General features: G+C 48.5%; 1 protein-coding gene across 1 annotated transcript in view; it reads right to left on the bottom strand.

The window, feature by feature from the left end:
• Nucleotides 1-2,133: 2,133 nt before the first annotated feature.
• The window catches only part of ATP6V1B1 (ATPase H+ transporting V1 subunit B1), a gene marked incomplete at both ends in the record, with an annotated part of 29,153 nt that continues 11,992 nt past the window's right edge, over nucleotides 2,134-19,294 (bottom strand). The window contains 12 exons of the mRNA XM_080711839.1: nucleotides 2,134-2,297; nucleotides 2,377-2,506; nucleotides 2,711-2,815; nucleotides 4,163-4,245; nucleotides 4,486-4,636; nucleotides 5,100-5,223; nucleotides 6,898-6,995; nucleotides 7,565-7,666; nucleotides 8,071-8,210; nucleotides 8,641-8,718; nucleotides 9,182-9,275; nucleotides 9,474-9,572. Of these exons, the coding sequence (XP_080567965.1) occupies nucleotides 2,134-2,297; nucleotides 2,377-2,506; nucleotides 2,711-2,815; nucleotides 4,163-4,245; nucleotides 4,486-4,636; nucleotides 5,100-5,223; nucleotides 6,898-6,995; nucleotides 7,565-7,666; nucleotides 8,071-8,210; nucleotides 8,641-8,718; nucleotides 9,182-9,275; nucleotides 9,474-9,572 (1,368 nt within the window). The remainder of the gene's footprint in view (nucleotides 2,298-2,376; nucleotides 2,507-2,710; nucleotides 2,816-4,162; nucleotides 4,246-4,485; nucleotides 4,637-5,099; nucleotides 5,224-6,897; nucleotides 6,996-7,564; nucleotides 7,667-8,070; nucleotides 8,211-8,640; nucleotides 8,719-9,181; nucleotides 9,276-9,473; nucleotides 9,573-19,294) is intronic.

Genomic DNA, 19,294 nt, shown 5'->3' with positions numbered 1-19,294 from the left:
CATTGCTGATACTTTTTGATGTTGTAGCCACTTTGGGAAATAGTCTATCGGTTTCTCCAATGGTTAAACTGCACTGCCAGCTCGTCCAGCAATTCCCGTCCTAGGTGTATACCCAAGAGAAATGAACACATTTATTCACGTAAAAACTTGTTCATGGCCTGGTGTGGTGGCGCATGCTTATAATTCCAGTATTCGGGAGGCTGAGACTGGAGGATTGCGGTTTTCGGGCAGCCTCAACTACTTAGCAAGGCCCTTCGCAACTCAGTGAGACCCTGTTGCAAAGATAGAAAAAGACTAAAAAATAGGGCTGGGAGTGTCATTTGGCAGTACAGTGCCCCTGGGTTCCATCCCCAGTACTGCCAAAAAAAACCCCCAAACCCCAAAAATCTTGTACATGAATGTTCACAGCAGCGTTATTGATTATAACAAAATGGAAATGACTCAGAAACTGATGGGTAAGCAAAAAGTTTGATTCCACATTATGAAACATTATTTGACAACAATGAGAAATGAAGTACTGATACATGCTATAACGTGAATAAAGCTTGAAAGTGGTTGAAAGAAGCCAGTCACAAGAAACCAGGTATTATATGATCCCATGTACATGGGTTGTCCAGTATACACAAATCCATAGAGATAGAAAGGAGATTATTGGTTGTGTAGGGCTAAGGAGCAGATAGGGCGAGGTTGAGGGGTCATGACTAGGGTGCAGGATTTCTTTTTGGAGTAATAAAGATGTCCTAAAACTGAGTGTGGTCATTATTGTATAACTCTGTGAATATACTAAAAACCGTTCAATTACACTATCACACGTAGGTAAATTGTAGAGTGTGTGAAGTATGTATCACTAAAGCCATTATTAAATAGGAACAACAACCCTATGCCCTGTGGACAGCTACAGTTTCCTCAAGGTGGCTGTGAATTGTCTTGGGGGTGGGAATTTTATCCTCAGGGTCTCCTTTGGGCCAACTCTTAACCCAAGAATTCTGACCCAGTTCTCTACACACTGATCTGAAATGAAACACATCTCTCTGTTGAAGTTCCCTCCTCCCACGCCAAGCTTTCCCTGTAAGAAGCATCCGTGATTTCCTCTTAGATGGGACAGAGAGAAGAGGGGAGGACATCACAGAAGAGCCGGCCACTTTTAAAGGTGCCTCGGACATCTTGGATTTTAGTTTGCTCCTCACCAATTTTTTAATTAGGGGTCTTTCCTTTGCCTTCTGCACCCTCTTTCTCTCATATCCCTTGGGCCACCTCCCTAGCAACTCTCCTCCCTTCCTGTCTGCAGCAAACCAAGTTCCTCCCAGCATCTCTGGGGCAGAGCAGGTTAAGGTCAAGCACATCATCTGTGGCTTGCCCCTTGCAGCCCACCCTCTCTCCGCTCCTCAGCCCCGCCGAGCCCTGGGCTCAAGTCCTACCCAAGATTTATCAAGACATTTAAAAAAAAATTTTTTTTTTTTGTCCGTGCACTGTAGTCATGCATCTTAAGGGAGTACAAGATGGTGGAGGCATAGGTGCACACATCACTGATTTAGCCCTTCCCCAATTCCCAGCCACTCCCTCCCCTGCCCTCCTCCTCATGTTTGGCTTAGTGATTGGCTTTGATATGTTTGTGTCACGACATTTCTCAATAAAGATAACTCTCTACCTAAGAGGAATTCTGTTGTCGGCTGTTAAGACATTGACACAACTGTTTTTTTTTTTAAGAGAAAGAATAGTTTAATCGATTCCACATACCATCATTTGCACCTTTGACAATGATCAATTTCTTACTAATCGTGTTTTCACCTAAGATAATTTCATCTCAGTTACTTATTTGGGGGCTTTTAAGATAAAAATGCAGGGCTCAGGGTGTAGCTCAGTGGTAGGAGCTCCCGCTTAGCATGCATGAGGCTCTGTGTTAGGTCCCAGAACCATACACTTAAAAATTTTTTAATTTAATTTTTTTAATTTAAAAATTAAATAAGTGAGTCAGAGCTTAACCGCCTTCTGTTCTTTCTTAGTGCTGGGAGAGAGACGGAGCTTGGGGGCCCCATAGCCCGCCGGGCTGAAGGTGGGTGCGGACGCGGTGAGGTCGGTGTGGGGGCGCCGGCGGGGAGGGGTGGGCGGCCCTGGGCGCGGGGCTGGCGCGGGTCAGAGCGCGGTGTCGGACACGGGGTCCTGCGGCGCCCCCTCGCGGGAGTAGAACTCCTCGATCACGCTCTGCGGGATGCGCTTCAGCATCTCCTTGGGGAAGATGCGCAGCAGTTTCCAGCCCAGGTCCAGCGACTCGAACACCGAGCGGTTCTCGTAGGGGCCTGGACGCAGAGCAGGAGTCTTAGGGCGGCGCGGGGAGGGCGGGGAGGTCGCCGTCCACGCCCGCCCGCCCCGCCTCACCCTGGTTGATGAAATTCTTCTCGAACTTCTGCAGGAATTCCAGGTAGAGCAAGTCCTCCGAGGTGAGCGCCTCCTCCCCCACCACGGCCTTCATGGCCTGCACATCCTTCCCGATGGCGTAGCAGGCGTACTGGAGGCGCGGACAGAGGCGGCGGCCGTCACCACGGGCTGACCACGGAAGCCCGGGGGCCCCAACCCGGCTGCCCTTGGGGACTCTCCTCTCTTCCGCGGAGGACTTTGGCCAGGATTTGAAAAGCTTGTCATCCCACTGGGGCTCAAACCTCCAGCTTCTGAAACCGGATTACCCACCGGCCTCTGGTCCTCTCCTCCTTACCAGCTGGTTGGACACATCTCCGTGGTCCTTTCTGGTCATGCCCTCCCCGATGGCGGACTTCATCAGCCGGGACAGGGAGGGCAGCACGTTGATGGGGGGGTAGACCTGGGGGAGAGAGCGGCAGACAGCAGGACCCAGGTTTCCTCTCCTGCTCCAGCGCTTGTGTCCCTCCCTGTGGTTCTTCATTCATCTTACAGAGGAGGCAGCGGCTACACCCCGCCCTGTTTTACCTCCCCTATAGTCTAGAGCAGGTGTCTGTCTACACACGTGGCTCTACGCAGGATGCGGCGGGAAGAAGATGACATGACATTAGTTCATAAATGGCTCCCTTCTTCAACATATTTGATTAATTGGACAAAAATTAGATTGAAACTTAATAGTCGCTGCAAACTGGGTGTGGAGGCACATGCTTGTAATCCCAGCATCTGGGAGGCTGAGACAGGAGGATCACGGTTCACAGCCAGCCTCAGTTACTTGGTGAGGCCCTTTGCAACTCAGTGAGACCCTGTTTCAAAACAAAGAATAAAAAATAGGGCTAGAGGTGTAGCTCAGAGGTAGAATGCCCCTGGATGGTTCCATCCCCAGTAAACACACACACACACACACACACACACACACACACGCACGCACACACGGGGTGGGGGGAGAGAGAGAGAGAGACAGAGAGACAGAGAGACAGAGAGAGAGAATGCTGCAAAGAAACAGCCTGTTAGGCAAAGAGGGAAATATCATAGGTGTGGCCTTCAACCGATGAATGGGGCAGACACATTTCTGACCCTGTGGTGCATTGGTCACACTCTCTCTGTGTCAGTTACCCCTTGTTTCCTACCTACCAAAAGAACTGGTGTTTATCTCCTATCTACCATCTGCTACACACTTAATTATTTTTTATTTTTTATTTTTGGTGGTACTGGGGTTCCTGGAGGCCCTTTTACCTCTGGGCTACACTCCCAGGCCTATTTTGTTTTTGGAAACAGAGTCTCTTAAGCCAGCGAGGCTGGCTTCGAACCTGCGCGATCCTCCTGTCTCCACCTCCCAAGCGCAGGAATACAAGCGTGCGCCACCACGCCCGGCCTGCTACACACTTTCCATATGCTTCACATAAAGAATTTTAATTTTATGCTCCACAATGCATCAGTGTGTTAAGTATTACTATCCCCATCTCAGGGAAGACCCGGGCTCTGAGAGATGGGATTATTTTCTCAAAGTCCCCCAGCCAAGTTGGCTGGATGCTACCTGGGCTGTGGGCTATTTTCCCTGGGTACTACCCTCCTGCCCACACTGCGTGTCTCCCCTCCCCTGTGGCCCTCAGGAAACACATCTCATTCCTCCTACAGAGAAGTCGGTGGCCAAGGCTATAGCCCCTGCTCATTTATGGAGGGGAGATGGTGGGCATCTGTTCTTTCATGTCCTTGGGAGGGAGAGCAGAAGCGGGCAGGGAGGGAGCAGTACCTGTCTATTGTGCAGCTGTCTGTCCACGTAGATCTGTCCCTCTGTGATGAAGCCCGTCAGGTCTGGGATGGGGTGGGTGATATCTACAAGAAGATGCAGTGGTCTCAGTGTGGGTGGAGTCCAGGTCTCTACCCACTCAGGGTCACTGAGGCTCTAGTCCCCTCCTGGAGCCACAGGGGTGGAATCAGGTGTGAAGGAGAGGGCAGCATCTACCCTGCTAGGAGCAGGGCTGGCGCACATCTGTGTGAGGCAGCAGGGCTGTGTGGTGTCCAGGTGGGCAAGGGAGGGGGGGACTCTGCAGGGAAGGGGCCTGGGGAGGCTACCGTCGTTGGGCATGGTGAGGATGGGGATCTGTGTGATGGATCCGCCCCGGCCCTCCACACGACCGGCTCGCTCATAAATGGTAGCCAGGTCTGTATACATGTATCCGGGGAAGCCTCGGCGCCCAGGAACTTCCTCTCTGGCAGCTGAGACCTGCAAGATCCAGGGGCGTTGGGATAAGAAAGGATGCAAGAGGCCAGGCGTGGTGGCGCACGCTTGTAATCCCCGCGCTTGGGAGGCTGAGACAGGAGGATCCCGCAGGTTCGAAGCCAGCCTCAGCTACTTAGTGAGGCTCTCAGCAACTTAGTGAGACCCTGTTTCCAAATAAAACATAAAGTGGGTCTAGGAGTATAGCCCGGAGGTAGAAAGCCTCTGGGTTCCACTCCCAGTACCACCAAAAAAAAAAAAAAAAAAAGAAAGGAGGCAAGAGGCTGAAAGGAGGAAGAGCGGTTGGGAGGGCTCAGTAGCTTTGAGAGGAGTGCAGTAGAGGGCAGGAGGGGGTGGCCAGGCTGCAGCTGAGCCCTGGAGCTCACAGGAGCAAGGCAGGCCTGGGCGGGTGAGCGCTCTTAGCAAGATGACTCCCTGATCCAAGACAGGGCTGAGCCTGGCAGCTCACCTCCCGCAAGGCCTCTGCGTAGGAGCTCATGTCGGTCAGGATCACCAGCACGTGCTTCTCACACTGGTAGGCGAGGAACTCAGCGGTGGTCAGCGCCAGGCGCGGGGTGATGATCCGCTCGATCCTGGAGGCGAGGAGGCTGGTGTTAGGGAGCCCGGAGTTCCTGGCCTGTGTCCTCGTGGCCCCAGGGCTGAGTGCAGGGTGAACTACGAAGCTGGCTTGTGCGTAGAGGCAGGGGAATGGATGAGATGAGCGCCTACCCCAGCCCCTGGCTCAGTGGGCACTTTCTATTAAGTCCCACAGACCCCTGGCCTGCTGTCTAGGTAGGGGAGGGGCAGAGGCTGAGGCCAGGAGGGGGCTTGGGTAGGAGAGGGCCAGGCAGGGCCAGCGACATCTGATGGGCATGAGGGTGGACTTGTCCACCGTGGGCTGAGGTGAGGGACTCTGGTGGGGGGCACAAGTGTCTGCTCTAGTGGCCCCCTCTTACCAGGGCTCCCTGCGCTCCATGTCCTCGGGATTCTCTCTCACTCATCGTCCCTCTCACTGTTCCTGAGCACACTTAGTGCACACAGTCCATTCCCATGTCTGCCCTTCGTGTGTGTGTGTGTGTGTACTGGAAATTGAACCCAGGGACATTATACCTCTGACCTACATCCCCAGCTCTTTTTGAAACAGGGTCTCTGCAAGTTGCTGAGGGACTTGCTAAGCTGATGAGACTGGTCTTGAACCTGCTACCCTCCTGTTTCAGCCTCCTTAGTAATTGGATTACAGGCGTGTGCCACTATACCTGGCCTGCCCTTCCCATTCCTGAACAGCGCTTTGGCACCAGGCACTCTCAGTCCCTGGACTCTGGGCTGGTGGGTCTTCCCCTTGATAATATCATCATAGCCTCTAGAATTCTGTTCTTGGTTTTTGGGGTACCCTCAATACCTGAGATAGTTTATTAGCATTTTCTTTTCATCCACCCATCTGACTCCCAGATTTAATTTTTTTTTTTTTTTGGTGGTACTAGGGATGTAACCCAGGGGCATTCTACCTCCAATCTACACCCTCCAGCCCTATTATTTATTCTTTATTTTGAAACAGGATCTCACTGAGTTGCAAAGGGCCTCACTAAATAGCTGAGGCTGGCTGCGAACCGCGATCCTCCTTCTCAGCCTTTCAAATGCTGGGGTTACAAGTGTGCAACCACACCTGGCTTAAACTTCCATTTTCTAAATCTTTGTGTGTGTGTGTGTGTGTGTGTGTGTGTGTGTGTGTGTGGTACTGGGGGTGGAACCCAGGTGCTTTTCTACCTCTGGGCTATACTCTCAGACCTATTTTATATTTTATTTAGAAACAGGGTCTCACTAAGTTACTGTGAGCCTCACTAAGTAGCTGAGGCTGGCTTCAAACCCGTGCGATTCTCCTGCCTCAGCCTCCCAAGCGCTGGGCTTATAAGTGTGCACCACCACGCCCAGGTCCATTTTCTAAATCTTTTAAATAGCAAATTTTTTCCTAAATAAAAGACTTAGGAAAATGATATCTCTAGTGATTTTGTAGAATTAGCCCACGAATAAGGGGCTTTAACTTGGGACAGTGGCGTGATGCAGGCTGGGGAAGAGTGAGGGGCTGCAGGTGGCAGGTGGGGTCAGGGTGGGTCCCGGTCTCTTGGTAAGCTGTCCCTAGCCCTTCCTAGGCCTGGATTTCCTCCTCTGCACAACCAGGAAGTGTTCTCCCAGCTCTGGCTCATGCCTCTGGGGACACCCTAAGCCCTTGGGACATGGAAGGGGGCAGTCTGGGCATGGGAAGGGCTCACGTGGGGTCGTTGGCCAAGTTCAGGAAAAGGCAGACATTCCCCATGGTTCCATTCTGCTCAAAGTCGGACTTGAAGAACCTGGCTGTCTCCATGTTCACCTGCACACACAGCAGGGCGGGCTGGAGACAGGTGGGGCCCAGCAGAGCAGGCGGGGCCTGGCACCTCCCAGCTCCCCTCAGAACCAACCTGCGGACTAACTGCATGATAATTGCTGAGGGTAAAGGGGCCAGAGTTTCTGGGGTGACCTTGGGGCTTGGGAGGGCCTTATCATGTCCCCCTGAGTTCGCATTTCTTTGGGTCAACTCTCTCCTTGCATCCCTACCCCTCCATGACCAGCTGCAGAGACCTCCAAGGGCTCCTATCCCCTCCCTGAAGCTGCCCTGTCTCCCTGCGTATGCTGGCTTCCTCCTCCAGCCTACCCTGGACCCATCTCATAGCTGCTGCGGCCTCTGGGGTGCCTTGAAGGACGCCCTGCCCTGGTCCCTGGGCCCGCTCTCACCCTTCAATCAGGCTCTTGCCTTTCCCATCAGACTACCCCAGACTCAGCTTCTCAAGGAGAAGAACCATGCCTCCCCCATCAGAAGAGGCTGCGCCAGGGACCAAGGGACACAGGGCCGCTGCTTGCGTGAAGCTTCTAGAACTGGCCAGTCTGCCCCGCCTCCCTTACCCCCATGGCCGCAAAGATGATGGCGAAGTTATCATCGTGATAATCCAGCACAGCCTTAGATTTCTTCACCAGCCCAGCCTGGCGGCAGATCTGGGCAGCAATCTGCAGTAGAAAGGGTGGAGAGGGAGGCCCACCCCGCTGAGCACTGCTGAGGGTGAGGGACAGAGACGTTTCCCCCTTAGGCCTTGGTTAAGGGGCCCATCTGAGCCCAGAGAGGTGGAGGGGCTGCGACTTCGGAGGCTGGGAGCTCAGCGAGCAGGGCTTTCAACTCTGGGGGGCCACATGGGGGGCTCTTTTGAGCCATGAGTGTCCCACTCACCCAGGGTGGTGTAAAGATGTGAATGGGCAGCAACAGGGTCTAGAAAGGTCTTGTGCAGCCCTGCGCCACCTGGCTGAGCACCGCACCTTCTGGGCCCAGCAGCCCTCCTTGCCAGCCCAGCAACCCACGCCTCTGCTTGTCCCTGCCCCTCGGTCAGTCGTGCCTGCTGGCCCTGCTGGACTCTCACCTCATTGTGGGGCAGCCCGGCTGCTGAGAAGATGGGGATCTTCTGGCCACGGGCAATGCTGTTCATGACATCGATGGGAGAAATGCCCGTCTGAATCATCTCCTCGGGGTAGATGCGGTCGTGGGGGTTGATGGGCTGGCCTGGGAGGGCACAACCGTGGAGCTGCGTCAGGGTTCCAGCCTCCCCTGCCCTGCTGGCCCCCGCAGACCCCTGGGCAGTGCGATCTGTCAGCACTCTAAGCGAATATGGAAGGGACTGTGCTCCAGCTGAGTGGCCAGTGTGGCCTCGGCCACATGTGGCTGGTGGGCACCTGCGGCGTGGGTTTGAAATGATATTTTCTTTCATTTGAACTGGCATAAGTTTAGACAGCCACGGTGAAGGGCCTCCTTGGACAGCACCACCCTGAGACGTCGGAAGCAGGCGGTGGGGACTCAGGCCTGAGACAGAGCCCTCCTCACCTCTGGCTTGTGGCTGGGAGGGGCTTTCAAGGGGAGGGTGGCAGAAGTGATGGCTGGGAGTGGGAAGGGTTGGGGTAGGTCCTAAAGCCATCCGGAGCCTCTATTCACTCACCATTGATATCCAGAAATTCTTCCGCCATGACTGCCGGCCCTTTGTCAATGGGTTTGCCGGAGCCATTGAAAACTCGACCTGAGAATGGGCAAGGGGCATAGGAGAAAGCTCAGAGACAGCACCGGGGCCCTGACTGTTCCCACCCCCAACGCCTCTTGTCCCTCCGTTACCGCAGAGAGCAAGGTTGGGCCCAGGACAATGGCGCTATGGGGAATTACAGTGCTGGAGAGAGGGGGCAAGGCCAGGCCAGGTATGATAGGACTCCAGAGAGAATCAGGGAACACGCAGGGCTTAGCAGTGTCTTTCAGCCTGACCCCAAATAAAGAGCTGCCCAGTGTATCTCTAATTTATTGGACCTGCCTTCTCATTATTGAATGCTTGCTGTATGCCAGGCCCTGAGCTGGGTGGGCATACACTATGAAGAGAAGGTACAACCCCTGGCCCAGATAGCCCACAGGAGAGACAGACGTACAAGCAGGCAAGGATGGTGTGGTGTGCTAAGGGCCTAGCCAGAGAAGCTGGGCCCCACCCCAGCACTCACCCAGCATGTCCTCTGACACGGGAGTCCGTAGGATGTCCCCTGTGAACTCGCAGGTTGTTTTCTGGGCATCAATCCCAGAGGTCCCTTCAAACACCTGTGGGACAAAAGTAGTGACTGGACTAAGGGGCTTGCTGGAGAGAAGGGGGCTTCCTCTCCCAGGCACACTTTGTGCCCAACCCTAGGCAGGTGCTCTCAGGGAAAGAGGGTCACTTTCTGCCTGTGGAGCTGGCAGGGTAGTGTGGGAACTTTGTCATTTCTGTCACCCAACCAACACCTCCTTGACATCACTTACCTGAACGATGGCCTTGGTCCCCGCCACCTCGAGCACTTGGCCGCTCCTCTGAGTCCCATCAGGGAGGGTGAAGTTGACTATCTCAGCATACTGGGCAAACTGGGAGGGGAGGAGAGTAGCCCAGAGCGACCGTGAGACCGGGGCGAAACCCATCTTACCTTGCACGCCCGCCCTCCAGTGTCCAGCTGCTTGAGCCAGACACTCGTGGAAATGAATGTGCACACCTAGGAAGTGAACTTTTACATGCTGTTTGAGAGGAAGTATACGTGATGGTTACTGGGAAGAAATCTGGAGTCAGAGGACCGGGTGAGAATGGAAACCCTGAAGTTTAGTAGCTGTGTGGCCTTGTGGAAGTTACTTAATGACTTTAGCAACTCATTAAGTACTTAAATCATTGAATCCTGAGCCTTAGTTTTTTTTCTCATCTTTGAAATGAAGGTGATAATAGTAATATTTACTTCACAGGGCTAAAGTGGGTAGGAAATGAGGTAATATATGTAAATCCACTAGTACCTGCAGAAGCTCACTAAAACGGTGTAGATATTGTAGCCATCCAGGTCTCTTAGAAGAGACAGTGCTTCGGCCTCTGTCGATTAGCAGAGAACGCAGAGGCAAGGTGCTTGCCTCTGCGTAGGCACCAGGAGAAAGACTCTGCCTCCAGGTCCATCTATACCCACTAGTGGCCACCTTTTCCTGGCTGGGATTGCTGATTCCTGTGTAGTGAGTCAGGGGTTCAGGAATTCTAAACATCAAGCTAATATCCAGAATATACAAAGAACTCTTACAATGCGCAATCCAAAGGATTTGATCAAGGGAGAAGATGGCCAGTATGCACGCTTTAAGGTGTTCAACATCATTAGTCAGTAGGGAAATAAAGATCAAAGACACAACGAGACACCACAGTATACCCACCCAGATGGCTATAATCAGAAAGACAGATAACAGCCAATGGAACTAGAACCCTGGGGGTGTCAAATGGGCAGTCACTTTGGAAAGCAGCCTGGCAGTTCCTCAAAAGGTCAAACATAGCGTTGCCATATGATCACCGACAATTTCACTCTTAGGTATATAGCCGAGAAATGAAAACACATCCATATAAAGACGTGTTCATGAATGTCATTTTTCTTTTAGCGGGTCTGGGGATGGAACCCAGGAGCGTTCGCCCTCCAAGCTACACCCCCTGCCCTATTTTTTATTTTTTATTTTGAAACAGGGTGTCACTAAGTTGCAGAGGGCCTCATTAAATAGCCGAGGCTGTCCGCCAACTGTGATTCTCCGCTCTCAGCCTCCCGAATGCTGGGATTACAAGCGTGCGCCACCACGCCCAGTTTAGATGAATGTTCATAGCCGCATCATTCACGATAGCCAAAAAGGAAACACTCCAAATGTCCATCACTTGGTAAAAGGATAAATAAAGCATGACGTATTAAAAAGCACTGAATTTGCTTTTTTTAAAAAAAGTCTACATATGTGAATTGTAACTCAGTTTTTAAAATCCCATCAGATTATCTCTTCAGAACCACAGCAGCAGATGGGCAGCTCGAGCTCTTCCTTAAGGGATCCCCAGGCTCTGCCATCCTTCTGTGCTCTGGGATCACAGGGTGCGTCCTCACAGGGGTCTGGGGAAGGCTAGGAGCTTGGCCAGGGAAGCTGAGCTGGAGTGTGCACCGCCCTCCCCATGCACACAGGTCCTGGACCAGTGCCTTCAGCCAGAGGAGGACCTGGAGCGAAAGCAGGGCCTCCTCCACCCCACCTTCGCCACACTTTGCAGATGCTGATTTAACTCAGGGAGTGAGCCACAGTCTACTCCAACAATAGCAACAACACTAAAAAAAAAACAAAGACGCCCACCCAGATTGCTAAGATTTGGTGGGAATTGAAGTAGTCCTCTAAGTTACTCCTTGCACAGTCAAGACGACCAAAACTAAAGTGACAGATCACCTAGAAAAGAATGGATTGGATATCACTTCATGCCATGACCCAGGGCATACATAAAGCTACATCATGTTCTCTGACATCATCAGTGTAAGTTAGGAATTGAGAGCAACAACAAATAGGAAAACCTCATCCACTGGAAAATAAAAACATTCTAGGTACAGAGGATCCTCACCCGAATTAGAAAGTATTTAGTGGTAGACAATAATGAATCAACAAGATGTGGTACATTTAAAGTTTAAGGGTTTATATTAGAACAAGGTTGAAGAAGATTAAGAGAGTGTAGCATGAGGGGAAAAACCATTAAAACCCCACAAAAAGCAGAAGAAATTATGAAAGGGTGGAAAGTATTGAAACAGAAAAAAAAAATGAAATAGAGATGATTAAGCCAAATTGACCTTTTGAAAAGTCTAACAAAATAAACAAATAGGCAGCATTAAGAAAAAAAGAGAAGCTGTAAATAATTGTTAGAATAAAAACATCACAACCAGCTAACTGAAAATATTAGAGAGATCATAAAGAGAATTATAAACAACTTCCTACAACATATTTAAGAATTTAGATAAAACGAATGAAGTCCTAGAAGAGCACAACTCCCACCAAAGCCAATTAAAAACTAACAGAGCCGGGCGTGGTGGCGCACGCTTGTAATCCCAGCATTTGGGAGGCTGAGACCGGAGGATCGTGGTTCGTGGCCAGCCTTGGCTACTTAGTGAGGCCCTCTGCAACTCAGTGAGACCCGGTTTCAAAATAAAGAACACAAAATATAGGGCTTGGGGTGTAGCTCGGAGGTAGAATGCCCCCTGCTTCCATCCCCAGGACCGCAAACAAAACAAAACAAAAACCTAATAGAAAGCCAGAATGACCCAATAATTTTTAAGATATTGAATAAATACTTAAAAATCTTCCCAGCTGGGCATGGTGACACATGTTTGTAATTTCAGTACTTGGGAGACTGATACAGGAGGATTGCAGGTTTGAAGACAGCCTCAAATAGTGAGACTTTCATTAACCTAGCCAGACTCTGTTTCAGAATAAAAATAAAATACGGATGGAGGTGTATCTCAAAGGTAGAATATCCCCTTGGTTCAATCCCCAGTACCATGCACACACACACACACACACACACACACACACACACACTCTTCCCAATGATAAAAGTACATATCTCACATAGTCCTACCAGTGAGTTCTCACAATTAAGGAAAAAATAATTTGAAATTTACTTAAGTCCTTCAAAAGCTTACATGTTAAAAAAGTTACTATGTTCATTTTTATGTTAAGCATAACCCTAATACAAAAATAAAATAATTATAGAAAAAGTATAGGTAATCTCATTCATGAACAGAGATGCAAAAAATGCCTAAACTAAATATTAGCAAACAAATACAGCAGTGTACAAAAAAAAAACCAAGTTACAAACCAAAATAATATAAAACCAAAATGAAGATACACACAAATAGAAAAAAATGACCAAGTTGGGCTTATTCCAGGAAAAATTAGAAAATCTAAATTAGGAAATATATTCATGTAGTTCATCTTACTAATGGATTAAAGGTTTAAAAAATGAACCGGGCATGGTGGCGCACGCTTGTAATCCCACCATTCAAGAGGCTGAGACTGGAGGATCATGGTTCGTGGATAGCCTCAGCTACTTAGTGAGGCCCTTTGCAACTCAGTGAGACCCTGTTTCAAAATAAAGAATTAAAAATAGGACTGGGACTGTAGCTTGAAGGTATAATACCCCTGGGTTCCATCTCTAGTACTGAAAAAAAAAGCTATGATCATTTGGAAAATATTTTGAAAATTTTTAATGATTACAGAAAGCAAAAACCAAAAATCACTCTTGGAAAACAAAGAAACTAGAGGGGAAGTATTTTAATCCCCAAAATAATATCTTTTTATGTGTGTGTGTGTGTGTGTGGTACTAGAGATTGGACTCAGAGGCGATCTATCTCTGAGCTACATACACCAGGCCTATTTTTTAATTTTTTTTTTTTTTGTGGTACTGGGGTTCCTGGAAGCCCGTCTATCTCCAGGCTACACTCCCAGACCTATTTTATTTTTGGAAACAGGGTCTCCTAAGCCAGCGCGGCTGGCTTCGAACCTGCGCGATCCTCCTGTCTCTGCTTCCCAAGCGCGGGGATTACAAGCATGCGCCACCACGCCCGGCCCTATTTTTAAATTTTGAAATAGGATCTCAGTAAGTTGCTGAGGCTGACCACAAACCTGCAATCCTCCTGTTTCAACCTCCCAAATGAATATCCTTTTAAAAAATTACAAAAAAATGTATATAAGATACCATATATCAGCTGAATGTGGTGACGCATGCTTGTAGTTCCAGTACTTGGGAAGCTGAGACAGGAGGATCACAGGTTCACAGCCTGCCTCGGCTTCTTAGTGAGGCCCTCTGCAACTTAGTGAGACCCTATAAATAGTTGTCAATATTTAACAATATAATTAATAATAAAGGGAGTTTGTCAACAAATTTAAAAAGAAAAACCTTTTGGCATTATGTAAATAACATTGTGTGTGTGTGGTACTTGGGATGGAGTCCAGGGGCATTCTACTTCTGAGATACACCCCCAGACCTTGCTGGGTTGATGAAAGTCTCACTACTTTTTTTTAATTTATTTTTTATTGGTGCATTATATTCATACATCATATTGGGGTAAAAAACTTGTGTGTACATACATGTACACATCACCGATTTAACCCCTACCCAATTCCCACCCCATTCCCTCCCCGACCCTCCTTCCCTTGCTTGGCTTAGTGGTTGACTTCGATATGTTTAAGTACATTGTGTGTTTTAGAGATTTTCCTCTTCCCCCCTCCTTTCTCCTCTATAGGATATATGTCTTGTTTGCTCCTCTATAGGATTTCCTTTTTCATCTAGAGTTCCTCCTATGACCCATTTCTCCCTAACTCTCACATATTAGGGTAATCATCTGATTTCTTATTTTTTGTGCCTGACTAATCTCACTTAGCATAATGTCCTCCAGTTCCATCCATTTCCCTGAAAATGATGTAATTGAGGTTTTTTTGATGGCTGAGTAAAATTCCCTTGTGTACATACCCCACAGTTTTGTAATCCATTCATCTGTTGATGGACATCTTGGCTGGTTCCATAGTTTGGCTTCGGCGAATTGTGCAGCTATGAACATAGATACAACTCACTACTTTCTGAGACAGTCCTCGAACCTGTGATCCTCCTGTCTCAGCCTCCCAAGTACTTGAATTACAGGCATTTGCCACCATGCCTGACTAGAGTCATGTAATAGAATCTGAAAGGCTTTTGATAAGTAATGTAATTTTATGTAAAACAGGAATGGAAAGCAAGGAGCGGAACACCATCAAACCAGCATCAGTGACCTTGTTAAATGCTGAAATGCTAATGTCGTCTTCATTTCCAATGAAAATCATTAATGAAGATACTTATATCACTGTTTTTGTTTAGTGTTGTTTTAGAAGTCTTAGTTTATACTATAAGATCAAATATTTCAAAACGTAAATGGAGAATTTTTAATTTTTATTATTCTTTGTGGTACTGAGGATTGAACCCAGGGGCATTCTGCCTCCAAGCTACACCCCCAGCCCTATTTTTTATTCTTTATTTTGCAACAAGCTCCCGCTAAGTTACTGAGGGCATCACTAAGTAGCGGAGGCTGACCTTGAACCTGCGATCCTCCTGTCTCATCTCACCCACGTACTGGGATTACAAGCATGTGTCATTTCACTTTAGCTGAGTTTTATTTAAAAAAAAAAAAAAAAGGTAGGCTGGGCGTGGTGGCATATGCTTGTAATCCCAGCATTCGGGAGGCTGAGACCAGAGGATTGCGGTTCGTGGACAGCCTCAGCTACTTAGTGAGGCCCTCTGCAACTCAGTGAGACCCGGTTTCAAAAATAAAGAATAATTAAAAAAAAAAAAGGGCAGGGGCTGTAGCTCGGAGGTCGAATGCCCCAGGGTTTCATCCCCTGACCTGGGGAAAAAAAATGGTAGTAGTGAGATGGAGCTGTGTTTTTCAAAACTATCAAAGAAAGACTATGGGAATGTCTACCTTTGAGCTATACCCCATCCGTATTTTATTCTTTTATTTTTTGAAATAGGGTCTCACTAAGTGGAGGGGGGGTCTCACTAGGTTGCTGAGGCTGGCCTCCAACCTGCAATCCTCCTGTTTTGGCCTCCCAAATACTGGGATTACAAGCTTGCGCCATCACCCCTGGCTTGAAATAGTTTTCCAATAAAAGTGTGCTTATATAAAAAGAGACAACCAGGCGTGGTGACGCAGGCTTGTAATCCCCGCGCTTGGGAGGCGGAGACAGTGGGATCGTGCAGGTTCAAAGCCAGCCGCGCACGCTGGCTTAGGAGACCCTGTTTCCAAATAAAAATGTAAAAATAGGTCTGGGAGTGTAGCCCGGAGGTAGAAGGGCTTCCAGGAACCCCAGTACCACACACACACACACAAAATTAAATTTCAAAATAAATAAATAAATAAATAAAAAGAGACATAACTCCTCTTATTTGCAGATGGAATTGTAAATCTAAAAACCCAAGAGGTTCTAGTTAAAGCACAGATGCATCCACACACAGCAAATGGCTAGTATGGATGAGAGAACGTGGCTGTATGCAGGATAAGTATCGAAAATCAACCATTTTTTCTGTTCCAGTGATAACCAGTTAGATGAGGCAATAGAAAAATCAACCCATACACAACAGAGCCAAAACTCATGGAATATCTGGTAATAAATGTGACAAAAAGAATGAAATCTTATTGAAGAACATAAAACGAGCCCTGAATAGAAAGCAGTATTTTTTCCCAGACAATGAATTACCATAATAAAGATAGGAATCCTTTTAAAAGTATACATTAAATCAGCCTCAATAAATGGTTTCTTCTAGAATTTAATAAAATTATCTAAAGTTTATATAAATGTCTGAGAATAGCCCAACAATAGTGGAAAAGATCAGAGCGTGGGGACACACATCTGTAATCCCAGTACTTGGGAGGCTGAGACAGGAGGATTACAGGTTCAAGGACAGCCTCAGAAATTTAGCAAGGCTCTCAGCAACTTAGTGAGACCTTGTTTCATAATAAAAAGTAAGATAGGGTTGGAGGTGTGGCTCAGAGGCAGAACAACTCTGGATTCAACTTCTAGTACCAAGAGAATGAGTAAAATGTGCATCTACTAACCTAGAGGGAATCCTTAATGTGGAGAGACCAGCACCCACGTCAATCCAAGCAGCTGTGGGTTTGCCTGTGTGAGCACATCCGGCAGGATGCTTACTGTTTTCCTGGGGGAGGATGGACTAAGAATAAAGCCGTTATCTGGGAGGCTGAGACCGGAGGGTCACAGATTCAAGGCCTCAGCAACTTATTAAGATCCCCTTCCTTCCTTCCTTCCTTCCTTCCTTCCTTCCTCCCTCCCTCCCTCCCTCCCTCTTTTCTTTTTCTTTCTTTCTTTCTTTCTTCCTTCCTTCCTCCCTCCCTCCCTCTTTTCTTTCTTTCTTCCTTCTTTCCTCCCTCCCTCCCTCTTTTCTTTCTTTCTTCCTTCCTTCCTCCCTCCCTCTCTCCTTCCTTTCTCTTTCTTTCTTTCTTTCTTTCTTTCTTTCTTTCTTTCTTTCTTTCTTTCTTTCTTTCTTTCTTTCTTTCTTTCTTCTTGTGGTACTGAGGGTGGAACCCAGGGGCTTTTCTACCTCTGTGCTATACTCCCAGACCTATTTTATACTTTATTTAAAAACATGGTCTCACTAAGTTGCTGAGAGCCTCACTCAGTAGCTGAGGCTGGCTTTGAACCTGTGCGATCCTCCTGTCTCAGCCTCCCAAGCGCTGGGATTACAAGCGTGCGCCACCAAGCCCAGCTTTATTGAGACCCTATTTCAAAATTAAAAAGGGATGGGAGTTGCCAGGCATGGTGGCACAAGCTTGTAATCCCAGCATTTGGGAGGCTGAGACAGGAGCATCCTGGTTCGAGAACAGCCTCAGCTACTTAGTGAGGCTCTTTGCAATTTAGTGAGACCCTGTTTCAAAATAAAGAATAAAAAAATAGGGCTGGGGGTACAATTTGGAGGTAGAATGCCCTGGGTTCCATCCCCAGTACTGTTAAAGAAAAAAGGGCTGAGAGTGTAGCTCAGAAGTAGAACACCCCTGGGTTCAATCCCCAGTAACACACACACACACACACACACACACGCACACACACACACACGCACACACACACCCCACACCAAAATAAAGTACTTGGCAGCAGATAGTTGACTTTGTCTTCTTTGTTTTGCTAGCTACAATGAGTACATTATTCTGTAATTAAAAAGGTAATACCATTGAGCCGGGCGTGGTGGCATGCTTGTAATCCCCGCACTTGGGAGGCTGGCTTAGGAGACCCTGTTTCCAAATAAAATATAAAATAGGTCTGGGAGTGTAGCCCGGAGGTAGAAGGGCTTCCAGGAACCCCAGTACCACCACCACCAAAAAAAAAAAAAAAAAAAGTAATACAATTGTGGGATTTGTTGCAGTGGTCATCCTCACCATCACTCCAATTATGTCACCTGTTGACCACAGACTAGTGGCCTTAGGAGCCTGGGAGAGGAGCCGATGGTTCAATTTCCCCAGCAATGGTGACCAGGGCAGGGCCATCCCCCAGGGCGTCCCTGCTGGAGTCACAACTAAGTGTACAGGATTTACACCTCTGAAGCCACTGAAGGCAGCTCTGGCTTGGGCCCCTCTTGCTTTGGGAAGAGGATTGCAGAAAAGTGTCCCTGTGTTCCCCCTAACCAGCCCTCAGATCTGGAAGCAGGGTCTTCAAGGAGGAGACCCACCCCAAGAGAAATGTTCCCAGGGGTAGGAGCTGCTAATGCCCAGCGGTCTTGGGTTTTTCAACCACAAGAGGGAGCCAGAGAGTAAGGACGGCAAGAGCCTGGGAAATGCCTTCCCAGTGCAAGTTCAGGCACCCTCTCCTCTCCCACGGTGTGGGGCTGTAGCTCTGAAATGGCCACTGGCCACATAGCTCGTTCCCGCATTGGAGGTGATGGTGGGCTCTAAACTCCAGGAAAAAAATTGCTGGGTGGAGCACAGGCCAAGCAATAGGCCCAATAAAACTAGTCGGTGGGGTGATAAAAAGTGATCATTTTAGCCCAGTCTGGTGGTGAACCCCTGTCATCCCAGTACTTGAGAGTCTGAGACAGGAGAATCACAGGTTTGAGGCCAGCCTTCGCAACTTAGTGAGGCCCTCAGCAAGACCTTGTTTCAAAAGAAAAAATAAAGCCGGGCGTGGTGGCGCACGCTTGTAATCCCAGCATTTGGGAGGCTGAGACCGGAGGATCATGGTTTGCGGACAGCCTCAGCTACTTAGTGAGGCCCTCTGCAACTCAGTGAGACTCGGTTTCAAAATAAAGAATAAAAAATAGGGCAGGGGGGTGTAGCTTGGAGGTCAATGCCTCTGGGTTCTATCCCCAAACCTTAAAAAAAAAAAAAAAAGAAAGAAAGAAAAAAGAAAAGAAAAAAGAAAAAAGGTATGAGGGGGTATAGCTTAGAGATAAAATGTCTCTGGATTTAGTCCCCAATGCAAAAAAAAGTGATCGTTTCATGTGGGTAAAGGAGAGTAGGGGAAGAGGAGAGTTTACGGGAGGTGCATTGTGTGTCTCTGAAGGATGAAATAAGAAAAAGTGAATTTAAAATAGCAATAGCAGGGTGGGCGTGGTGGCGCAGGCTTGCAATCCCCGCGCTTGGGAGGCAGAGACAGGAGGATCGCGCAGGTTCGAAGCCAGCCATGCGCGCTGGCTTAGGAGACCCTGTTTCCAAATAAAAATGTAAAAATAGGTCTGGGAGTGTAGCCCGGAGGTAGAAGGGCTTCCAGGAACCCCAGTACCACCAAAAATAAATAAATAA

The sequence above is a fragment of the Muscardinus avellanarius genome (genome assembly GCF_963383645.1).
Source record: "Muscardinus avellanarius genome assembly, chromosome: 15".
NCBI lineage: Eukaryota > Metazoa > Chordata > Mammalia > Rodentia > Gliridae > Muscardinus > Muscardinus avellanarius.
The sequence above is the reverse complement of the archived record's forward strand: the minus strand, read 5'-3'. Positions and strand labels throughout refer to the sequence as shown.